Consider the following 12476-nt stretch of genomic DNA (forward strand, 5'->3'; position numbering starts at 1 on the left):
TCGCTTCCCGGGTCCTCCCTGCGTGGAGTTTGCATGTTCTCCCCATGTCTGCGTGGGTTTCCTCCAGGCACTCCGGTTTCCTCCCACAGTCCAAAGACATGCAGGTTAGGTGGATTGGTGATTCTAAATTGGCCCTAGTGTGTGCTTGGTGTGTGGGTGTGTTTGTGTGTGTCCTGTGGTGGGTTGGCACCCTGCCCGGGATTGGTTCCTGCCTTGTGCCCTGTGTTGGATGGGATTGGCTCCAGCAGACCCCCGTGACCCTGTGTTCAGCGGGTTGGATAATGGATGGATGGTCTACATGTGTTTTGTGGACTTAGAGAATGTGTATGACCATGTTCCTCAATTGATTCTGTTGGGGAAGCTTGGAGAGTATGGGGATCTGGGGCCCCTAATAAAGGCTATTCTGTCCCTGTATAATCACAGTGAGAGCAGTGTCTACATACTTGAAAAAACATCAGCACCATTACCACTGCCAGGGCTGTGCTTTGTCACCTATCCTGATTGTAATTTTCATGGATAGAATATCAAAGCACAGCCATGGAGGGAAAGGGGTCTAGTCTGGTGGCCTTAGAATCACGTCACTGCTTTTTTCAAATAATGTGGTCCTGTTGGCTTCATCGGGCTGTGACCTCCAGCATGCTTTGCAACAGTTTGCAACCAAGTGAGAAATGGCAGGGATGGGGATCAGCACCTCCAAATCTGAGGCCATGGTCGTCAGTAGGAAAAAGTGAACTGTCCTCTCCAACTGCGAGATGAGTTACCGCCTCAAGTGTAGGAGTTTAAGTACCCTGGGGTCTTGCTCATGAGTGACGGGAAGAGGGATGGTGAGATCAACAGACGGATTGGAGCAGTGACAGCAATCATGTAGTTGCTATATTATAGTCATGGGGGACTTTAATTATCCAAATATTAACTGGGATAACCTTGAAGATGGAGGAGCACAAGAGCAGGAGTTTTTAGAAGTAATCAGTGACTGTTTTTTGACACAGTATGTTAAAGCACCAACACGGGGTGAAGCTTGTCTGGATTTAGTATTTTATAATAATCAACAATTGAGGGTGTGGAAGTGATGGAACCACTAGGTTCAAGAGACCATAATATAATACAATTCTCAGTATTTTGTAAGAGAGCAGATGCAAAGACTAAAATTGTTAAGTTGAATTGTAGTAGGGCAAATTTTGACCAGATGCGACAAAGTCTAAGTAGGATACACTGGGATAAGCTTTTAAGTGTGGAGATAGTCGAGGTGCAGTGGAACAGGTTTAAAAATGTTTTACATGTAATGCAGGACAAATACATACCTAAATTTGGAATTAAAAAAAAACTCCACATTGGATTAATACAGATTTAAAAAAGAAGTTGAAAAGGAAAAAAGTGTTTTATAAGACATACTCTATAAGACAAATAACTGCAAAGTGAATCATAGAGCATATGAGAGCAACCATTAAGAAGGATATCAGGGAAGCTAAAAGGCAGTTGGAGAGTAATATAGCAGATAAGGCAAAAGAAGACCCTAAGAGATTCTTTCAGTATTTTAGTAGTAAAAGAACAGTCAAGGAGGAAGTCAAGTTCATCAGAAATAGTAAAGGGGAATTAAAAGATACAGACAATGAAATAGCGGTTGCCCTAAACTTACATTTTTCTGAGGTGTGAGCAAGAGAATAATGCCCCAGAAGTAAACGAGACTATTAAGGAGGTAATGAGGCATTTGAAAATTGTAGAGGGAGAAGTACTTCTCAGGTTAGTCAGTCAGTCAGTCATTTTCCAACCTGCTATATCTTAACACAGGGTCGTGGGGGTCTGCTGGAGCCAATCCCAGCCAACACAGGGCGCAAGGCAGGAACAAATCCTGGGCAGGGCACAAGCCCACCGCAAGACACACACACCAAGCACACACTAGGGACAATTTAGGATCACCAATACACCTAACCTGCATGTCTTTGGACTGTGGGAGGAAACCGGAGCACCCAGAGGAAACCCACGCAGACACGGGGAGAACATGCAAACTCCATGCAGGGAAGACCCGGGAAGCGAACTCAGGTCTCCTTACTGCGAGGCAGCAGCACTACTTCACAGATTAAATAAGCTGAAATCAAACAAATCGCCAGAACCAGATAATATTTACCCTCGAGTTCTTAAGGAGGCTTGTGAGTACATATATAAAACCTTGACACATATGTTTAGGAAGTCACTGCACACTGGAGAGATTCCGAAGGACTGGAAAATGGCAAATATCATCCCATTATATAAAAAGGGTGACAGGGCAGATCCAAGCAACTATAGGCCAGTAAGCTTAACATGCACCACAGGAAAATGAATGGAAGGAATTATTAAGGATAAGATTGAGCAACACTTGGCAAGGACAAGAGTTATTCTGAACAGTCAGCATGGGTTCAAAGAGGTAGGTCATGTTTTACTAACATGCTGGAATTCTATGAGGAGCAACAAAAGGATACAATCAAAGTGGAGCATATGATATTATTTATTTTGACTTTCAGAAAGCATTTGAAGAAGTGGGAGTTCAGGGTGATGTTTTTAGATGGCTGCAAAATTGGCTCAGACACAGGAAGCAGAGGGTGATGGTGCGAGGAACCTCATCAGAATTGGCGGATGTTAAGAGTGGTGTTCCACAGGGGTCAGTGCTAGGGCCGCTGCTATTTTTAATATATATAAATGATTTAGATAGGAATATGAGTAACAAGCTGGTTAAGTTTGCAGATGACACCAAGACAGGTGAATTAGCAGATAATTTGGAATTTGTTATATCATTACAGAAGGACTTGGATAGCATACAGGCTTGGGCAGATTTGTGGCAGATAAAATTTAATGTCAGTAAATGTAAAGTATTACACATAGGAAGTAAAAATGTTAGGTTTGAATACACAATGGTCTGTCGGAAATTCAAGACCACACCTTATGAGAAGGATTTAGGAGTCATAGTGGTCTCCTAAACTGTGTTCAGAAGCCATTAAGAAGGAAAACACAATGTTAGGTTATATAGCATGATGTGTGGAGTACAAGTTCAAGGAGGTTATGCTCAACCTTTATAATGCACTGGTGAGGCCTCATCTGGAGTACTGTGTGCAGTTTTGGTCTCCAGGCTACAAAAAGGACATAGCAGCACTAGAAAACGTCCAGGGAAGAGTGACAAGGCTGATTACAGGGCTACAGGGGTTGAATTATAAGGAAAGATTAAAAGAGCTGAGCCTATACAGTTTAAGAAAAATAAGATTAAGAGGTGACATGATTGAAGTATTTAAAATTATGAAGGGAATTAGTACAGTGGATCAAGACTGTTATTTTAAAATGAGTTCATCAAGAACACGCGGACACATTTGGAAACTTGTTAAGGGTAAATTTCGCACAGACGTCTTTACACAAAGAACGATAGACACTTGGAGCTACCAAATAGTGTGGTAGACAGTAAAACTTTAGGGACTTTCAAAACTCAACTTAATGTTTTTTCGAAGAAATAAGTGGATAGGACTGGCGAGCTTTGTTGAGCTGAATGGCCTGTTCTCGTCTACAATGTTCTAATGTTCTTAAAATACATTTTCACCACAGCCATGTCCATCCTTTTCACAAAATCCACTATCATCAGACCTTCTTCATTCCTCTACTTGACACCATGCCTACTGATCACCTCTTCATCTCCTCTGTTCCCTTCACCAACATGTCCATTGTAATCCCCTCCAAACACCACTCTCTGTCACCTTGGGTACGCTGTCTATCACTTCATCCAACTCACTCCAGAAATCTTCTTTCTCATACATCACACACCTAACTTGTGGGGCAAAATGCACTAACAACATTCATCATCACACCTTCATTCCAACTTCATAATCATCATGTTAATAAATGTTAACATTATTCAAAGTTATTGTCTGTCTGTATACCTACATTGTTATCACTCTTCAATTTAATATTTTCTTTATCAGTATGCTGCTGCTGGAGTATGTGAATTTCCCCTTGGGATTAATAAAGTATCTATCTATCTATCTATCTATCTATCTATCTATCTATCTATCTATCTATCTATCTATCTATCTATCTATCTATCTATCTATCTATCTATCTATCTATCTATCTATCTATCTATCTATCTATCTATCTATCTATCTATCTATCTATCTATCTATCTATCTATCTATCTATCTATCTATCTATCTATCTATCTATCTATCTATCTATCTATCTATCTATCTATCTATCTATCTATCTATCTATCTATCTATCTATCTATCTATCTATCACTCTTTTCACCTCCAAAACACTCTTGACATACTGTTCCTTCAAAATAACCCCTTCCCCATTTCCCCTCCCATCCACACCAAGATAGAACAATTTGAATCCACCTCAGATCCACCTGGCCTTGCTCCCCTTCCATTTAGTCTCTTGCACGCACAATATATAAACCTTCTTTCTCTCCATCACATCGGCTAACTCTCTCTCCTTACTAGTCATACTGCCAACATTCAAAGTTCCTACCCTCAGTTCCACTGTCTTTACTTTCATCCTCTCCTCCTGCCTCCAGACATGTGTCCCCCCTCTTTTTCTCCTTCTTCGGCCAACAGTAGACCAATTTCCGCCAGCACCTTGTTGGTTAACAGTACTGGTGGTGGCCGTTGTTAACCTGGGCCTCAGCTGATCCGGTATGAAAATCTGTATTGTTTTACGCATAATGATCTGGCAAAATGTTACACCGGAGCCCTTTTTGACATAACTCTCCCCATTTATCCAGGCTTGGGACTGGCATGAAGAAGCACACTGGTTTGTGATATCCCTTGTGTCTGGGTTAATTATAACAATTTAACAACTGGCATAATTTGATTTTTCACTCTTGGTTTGGTTCTTGCCATGTACCTAGTGCTGCAATGTTAGGAATCGGCTCCTGTGACCTATAATTGCATTGTTATTATTATGATTATTATAGTTGTTATTATCACTTCCAGTTGAGCGAATGCTGGCGTGACTGGTCGCTGCTGCTCGCCGATAACTTTCTAACTTTTTTACGATTAACTTACAATCTAATGGACTAAGCAACTGTTTTCATTTTGGGCAGATTTATTCATTGAGTTTTATTTTAAAGTCATTTAAAGCTAGACTGATTTCTAGCTTGACTGGTGATTTGGCTGTGTATGGACTATTTTTCAGCCTATCCCCGCTTTGAAACTTACCTGGCTTTGTTCTCCAGACGTCTGAGTTGTCTGCGTCTTTGCTTAACATGTGGACTGGTAGGATATTTATTTGGTTCGTGTTTGTTTGGTCCCTCTGTCACTCACTATGCAACCTGCCACAGGCCAGCTTCAGTACTCAGCTGCTGAGCTCCTCCGACTGCTCTTCCACTTGTCCAAGCCTCCACTGACTGGGCTGCATCTCCACCCGGACATCATTTTCCTCCCCCGTCAGAGATACATCCACCGTGGGTCCAGCTGGAGTATCCAAGCTGATAGTTCGAAAATAATAAACTCCATCTGGTCCAGTTCTCGACGTCCTCCACGTAACTTAGGCAGTCACGGGCCACAGTGTGTTAGCCAGCCTAGCCCGGTCAGGTAACACTGTTGCTAAATGCGATAACGCCATTGTCAACTTCGGTCTGTTGAACATCCGCTCACTTACGAGCAAGGGGCCTCTCATCCATGATCTCCTCACTGATCGTAAGTTTGACTTTTTCTGTCTAACTGAGACATGGCAACAACCTCATGACTTTTCCCAACTTAACGAATTTACATCTCTCAACCCCGTGGCTCTGGCCAAGGAGGAGGTCTTGCGTTAATGTATCGTGAGAAGTGGAAAGACCTACCGTTGTCTGTTACTGCCTTCAGTTTATTTGAATCTCTTTTGTGTCAATTAACTAGACCTATTCCTACTATTATTGCAACTGTTTACCGGCCCCCTAAATCAAATAATGACTTTCTGAATGTTTTTCTTACACACTTATCTACTGTTTCATCAAACATAATACTTCTGGGGAATTTCAATATATATATGTATAATATCAATGTCCCTATTACTAGAGACTTTACATCCTGCCTTGAGAGTTTTAGATTCCAGCAGCATACTGATGTTCCCACTAATTTCAAAGGACATATCTTGGACTTGATTTGCTGTTCTAGATTTACCCCACTTGATTGTACTGCAGATGAACTCCCCATAACTGATCATTTTCTTATTTCATTCAATGTTAAACTTGCACTTTCCAATACTAAGCCTTCCCGTCTCATGTCTTTCCATAATATTAAGAATATTAACTTAGGCTCTCTTTCCTCTAGTACTGATTCCCTTATGGACATTCATAATTTATCCACTCCTGAAGAACTGGTCTCACACTATAACACTGAACTTAATGATATTCTTAACTCTCTCGCTCCATTAAAAACTAGATCTGTTTCTTTCTCCTTTTCTGCTCCCTGGTTCACGCCTGAACTTCGGCTTTTGAAAGCCAAAGGCCGGCAGCTTGAACAGTTGTATAGAAACACTGGACTCTTTGTTCACAAAGAGATGTACAAAAACCATATACTTTATTACAAGGACTGTATTGCCCAAGCTAAATCTAACTATTACACTCACATTATTTCTTCTAATGAAGGCAACACCAAGTCATTGTTTTCACTGCTTAATAATATGACACAACCCCCGGATTCTTTACCTTCTCACCTTTATTCAACTGATTTTTGCAATTCCCTTATGTCCTTTTTTAATGAAAAAATCCAGAAGATTCACCAGTCTCTCTGTATGGATTCATCCAATACTTCATTTGAATTTCATGCACCAACTCACTCATTTTCTTCTTTTCAGCTTCCTACTTTCTCAGAAATCTCAGATCTTGTCTGTAGGTCTAAGCTGTCCACCTGTCAACTGGACCCCCTCCCTACAGTTCTGGTCAAAGCCTGCCTCCCCTCTCTGGTCCCTCTTATTTCTGCTATAATCCACTCTTCTCTCACTACTGGTACTGTTCCTTCATCTTTTAAAACTGCTGCAATAACCCCAATACTGAAAAAACCTGGTGCCGATCCGACTAATTTCAGTAATTTTCGTCCTATTTCTAATCTACCCTTCATTTCCAAAATTCTTGAAAAAATAGTGGCTATTCAACTTCATTCTCATTTATCTCATAATAATCTGTATGAACAGTTCCAGTCTGGTTTTCATCCCCTCCACAGTACAGAAACGGCACTTATAAAAATTATTAACGACCTCCTTATGGCAGCTGATTCTGGTTTAATTACTATTCGCATCCTCCTTGATCTGAATGCAGCCTTTGACACTATTTGTCACACTACTCTTCTCAATAGATTATCTTCAATGGCATTACCCACCCTCCACTAGATTGGTTCAGATCATACCTCTCAGTGCGCACTCAGTTTGTTCAGCTTAAAACTTTCACATCCCAATCCACCGCTGTTACTTCAGGTGTGGCCCAGGGCTCTGTCCTGGGGCACCTCCTTTTCATTATTTACCTCCTTCCCCTTGGAAACATCTTTCATAAGTATAACATTAGCTTCCACTGTTATGCCGATGACACCCAGCTCTATCTCACTAGCAAACCAACTGTTTCCTTTCCACCCTCCTCGGTTATTGGTTGCAGAAATCAAATCCTGGTTTTCTTCAAATTTTCTTAAATTAAATAGTGACAAAACTGAGGTTCTCCTCATTGGTATAAAATCAACATTATCCAAAACTGATAATTCTTCATTTGTTATCGATAATTCCTTTGTCTCCCCTTCCCCACAGGTTAAGAGTCTGGGTGTCATCTTTGATAGTACTTTATCCTTTCAGTCCCACATCAATAACATCTCCCGGTCTGCATTTCCAGTTGCGTAAAATTAATCGGATTCGCCCCTCCCTCACTTTCCACACCACTGCTATCCTTGTTCATAGCCTTGTCACTTCTTGTCTGGATTGTTGCAATTCCCTTTTCTTTGGTCTTTCTCGCAAATCTCTTTACAAGCTTCAACAGGTCCAGAATTCAGCTGCCCGCATCATTACTAGGACCCCCTCTATTTACTATATCACTCCCGTTTTGCAGCAGCTTCACTGGCTTCCAGTTAAGTTCCGCATTCAATTCAAAATTCTTCTGTTAACTTTTAAGGCTATCCACAAACTTGCCCCTCAATATCTGTCTGACCTCCTCTGTGTTGCCATTCCCTCCCATACCCTTGGATCCTCTTCCTCCATCCACTTGACCCCTTCATCCGTCTTACCTCTATGGGGAGCAGAGCATTAAGTTGCTCTACTCCCCAGCTCTAGAACTCACTACCATCTGAGTTTAGAAATATTGAATCATTTTCACTTTTCAAATCTAAACTTAAAACTCATTTGTTTAAGACTGCTTTTTCTCTTTGATTACAATTGCTCTCTCTGATTTTAATTTTTTTATTCAAGTTTTGTTTATAATCTGTGTTTTATCTATTGTTCAGTGTCCTTGAGTGTTTAGAAACGTGCCTACAAATAAATAAAATTTATTATTATTATTATTAGTTGTGGTTGCAGGTTCAATCCTTTATGTGCAACTCACAAGGTGGCTCAGAGCAAGTTATTTAACATTATACAGGTGAAAACAAATATATTCTGATCTTGATAGTTGATTTTGGTAAATGTGCCTGATTGAATAACAACTATAATACATGTGTTGTTAATTACCGTCTTACAGATATTGTTCTCTTTCTTAATAGTTAAGTTTTATTAAAGCATAGGAACATTCAAGATATGTTACTGCAGCATGCTGCATTCTTCATATGTGTTGAGACCCATTCCCATGTTTTATTTATACTATATGTTTGCCTTTTGCTAACAGACTTTTTGGACTCTGCTCCCCAGTGTGGCAATTAAGGTAAGTACTTTCAAAGCTTGCTGCAGCATGTGTATTGCAGTCTAAACATACAAATACATACCTTGTAATGTATGTTTTGTGGGAGGACACACACAGCTGTTTCAGAGCATCACGAGACTGAATTCAAATTGTAGTAATTGTGTAAAGATAAAAAGGAAATTAAAAGATACAAGCACAACTTCTAAAATATAATGAGTAAAGACAATGTTGACAATATATGCTGTATTATATTTAAGCTATCTTTGATATATATATATATATATATATATATAGGTTGCAGTTCATCATAGCAATATGGAATTCACTGTCATTGGCAGAATGGTAACAAAAACAACATCTATATTGACATTACTACATGTAAACTGAGAAATTAATTCCTATCCTTACTGGACTGTTTTGACTTGGTGCAGCATGTTGATTTTCCCACCCACTCTGGTGGTCATATACTGGACCTGATCTGCACATCTCGATTATCTGTCAGCATCACTTATAGCAGTGATTTGGGACTCTCTGACCATAAAGCAGTGCTTTTCCCTGTCTTATTACCTCTCCCTCCTCTTACCTGTAAACGTCAAATTTCTTTCCGAAACCTTAAAAATATCTATCCCACAGTTCTTGCTGGATCCGTTTCTGATCTTTTTCTGTCTTCACCTGTTCCATCAACACTAGATAGTCTTGTTGACCACTATAACTCAACCCTTCATTCAGCACTCTATAAAACAGCTCCTTTAAAATATAAGGAGGTTTCCTTTAAACGTTCAGCTCCATGGTATAATTCAGAGCTACGATCTATGAAAGCAACTGGCCGACGCCTTGAGAGAATGTCACGTAAGACTGGCCTCACTGTTCACATCCAGGCTTTCTCTGACCATCAAAGGGCTTACAGGGATGCACTAACTGCAGCCAAAAACATACATTATGGCAGAATAATAGAAGTGGCCATGAAAACTCAAGGGTTTTGTTCTCTGTAGTTAATAAATTACTTCAACCTGCATCTGGCCCAATTACCTCCTCTACTGAAGTCTGTGAAAAATTCCTCCACTTTTTCCGCAATAAAATTAAAGATCTAAATAATTCAACTAACATAAATCCACCATCCATTTATATCCATACATCGACACTGGGTTTGTGCCAGACACTTTTAAAATCACTTCTGTAACCCCCATGTTAAAAAAAGTCTGGTTTTGATGGTGATGATCTTAACAATTTCCGGCCTATTTCTCACTTACCTTTTCTGTCAAAAGTTCTTGAGCGTGTTGTAGCCTCCCAGCTCACCAATTATTTAACTTCTAATAATTTGATGGAACCCTTTCAGTCTGGTTTCAGGGTGCAGCACAACTGTGAAACTGCTCTTCCTCAGGTAACCAATGATTTGCTTATGGCAGCAGACTCTGGACACACCAGCATATTAATTCTATTAGACCTCAGTGAAGCATTTGACACTGTCAGACATGACATTCTCAGGGCTCTGTCCTCAGCCCTCTTCTCTTCTGTATTTATATGCTTCCCCTTGGCCATATTATTCGTAGCTATGGACTGGGTTATCATTTTTATGCAGATGAAACTCAACTCTATTTCAATGTCAAAAGTGCAACTTCATCAGAGTTTTCTCAGCTCACAACTTGCCTCAGTGAAATTAAAACCTGGATGGAGCACAACTCTTTAAAATTAAATTGCAACAAAACTGAACTCCGGCAATTGGCACTAAAGCGCTGCTTAAGAAAATGAGTTCCTTTTCAATCACTATTGATGGTGATCTCATCAGACCTTCTTCTGATGCACGGAATCTTGGTGTCATTTTTGATTCCTCCCTTTCTTATTCCACCCACATAAACCATATTAAGAAATTCTCTTACTTTCACCTCCATAACATATCCCGTGTTCGCTCATTTGTCTCCTTTTCTAATGCTGAGAAACTTGTCCATGCTTTTATCACATCCCACATCGATTATTGTAACTCGCTGCTGGTAGGTGCCCCTTCTAATCTTATATCACAGCACCAGTTGATTCAAAACTCTGCTACTAGAGTCCCTACTCAAACCAGCAACAGTGAGCACATCACACCCATCCTGCTTCACCTTCACTGACTCCCTGTGTCTTACAGGATTGAATATAAAATTCTATTAATAACCTACAAAGCTTTAAATGGCCTTGCACCGGACTACATCAGTGACCTTCTAAATCACTATGCTCCTGTTCGCCTACTAAGGTCCTCTGATTCTGGTAATCTTGTTGTGCCTCACACTAACCTGCACTCTGGGTGACAGGGCCTTCAGCTCCATAACACCCAGACTTTGGAATGACATCCCGAAATTAATTAGATCAGCTGAGTCCATTTATTCTTTTAAAAAACAACTTAAAACTCATCTATTTAGGAAGGCTTTTATCTTAACTTAACATTCTGCCCTTTCTTTCAGTTTACCTCTCTGTCCAGGTGCTCAGGATAATTTGTATGTCTGTTATATCACAAATTAGGTTATTTGTTAAGTTTTTCTTTTAGTATTGAATTTAGTATTTTATTTTGGTTTATTGTTCTTTATTCTGTTTAATGCTTTGTTATCTGTTTCATTGTTCTATTCGGGAAAACATTTGTATCCAATGTTACATATACCCTGCTGTTTTTTCTAAGACTCTGTGAAGCGCCTTGCAGCATGGGAAAGGCCCTATATAAATAAAATGTATTATTATTTTTATTAACGTTTTCAATGTAGACTGTTGGCAGGATGATGCTTTACTGGTAAAACACAAAAGATTTTGAGTTCTCAAAAATACAATACCATATTATTGCAGTAAATATATTTGTAACACATTTAATAATTCATCATTTTAAGTAACATAAATTAAATTTTCTATTAATAAAATAAATAAAGCAGTCAAAAATGATCCAGATCACATTGGATATATACCAGAATATCTTATAATAATGTCATTTCAACCCTGTCTTGTATGTACCTTTTGCACATACTTTGTAACACTCTAAAGTCCTTGCTCCTTTTATAATAAGCATTGTTTCAAAACAGCCACAATGTATACTCTTTTTCCTTCATATCTATCTTTTTTCAATCATCAAAGCTACTGACCATATAATTATAAACTGTTATTTCCTCAGTATCCAAATAATTAGTATATCAAGTAAGATATCATATTCATACTGTATTACCTTTCTTTTATATTTTTAAGAATTTACTGTCTCTGGAAATTTTTTACTGACTACCCTGTTAGCAGTATATTGTAGAAATTAAGTGGTAATTACAATTGAGGTTCAAAATAAATTGCAACAGCCCTCAATGGGAGATCTAAGGATAAGTCAGTAAGCAGCAAACTAATGAAAGAAATGTCAAAGTGAATAGCTACAGCTTACAGACCAATTCATATTGTGGAGGACAATCGCAACAAGTTGGAATTCAACTCTGGAAATGATAAAGTATGTTCACAGAACCCAACAAACACTGGGAGACATTCTGGCCTTACAGAGAGCCAACATCACTATGCCAACGACAGCTAAATTGGTGAAACTGCAGATGATGGATGAGCAACTGTAGCCCAGCAGGTAAATTTTAAATAGTAATTGCAACCTTTGTGTATATGGAAGAGATTTGTTTGTGTTTGGGAGAGAAATGTTTCTGTGCGTGAAAGTAGTTTG

General features: G+C 39.3%; 1 protein-coding gene across 2 annotated transcripts in view; it reads left to right on the forward strand.

Annotated features, from left to right (window-relative positions):
- The window catches only part of phf24 (PHD finger protein 24), a 211262-nt gene that overhangs the window by 176820 nt on the left and 21966 nt on the right, over positions 1-12476 (forward strand). Inside the window, exon 7 of one of the 2 annotated variants that reach the window (XM_028805156.2) lies at positions 8798-8833. The exons of the other annotated variant lie outside the window; for it this stretch is intronic. Coding sequence (XP_028660989.1) covers positions 8798-8833 — 36 coding nt within the window. The remainder of the gene's footprint in view (positions 1-8797; positions 8834-12476) is intronic. 2 annotated transcript variants of the gene reach the window in all.

The sequence above is a fragment of the Erpetoichthys calabaricus genome, chromosome 7 (genome assembly GCF_900747795.2).
Source record: "Erpetoichthys calabaricus chromosome 7, fErpCal1.3, whole genome shotgun sequence".
In the NCBI taxonomy this organism is placed as follows: Eukaryota; Metazoa; Chordata; class Cladistia; order Polypteriformes; family Polypteridae; genus Erpetoichthys; species Erpetoichthys calabaricus.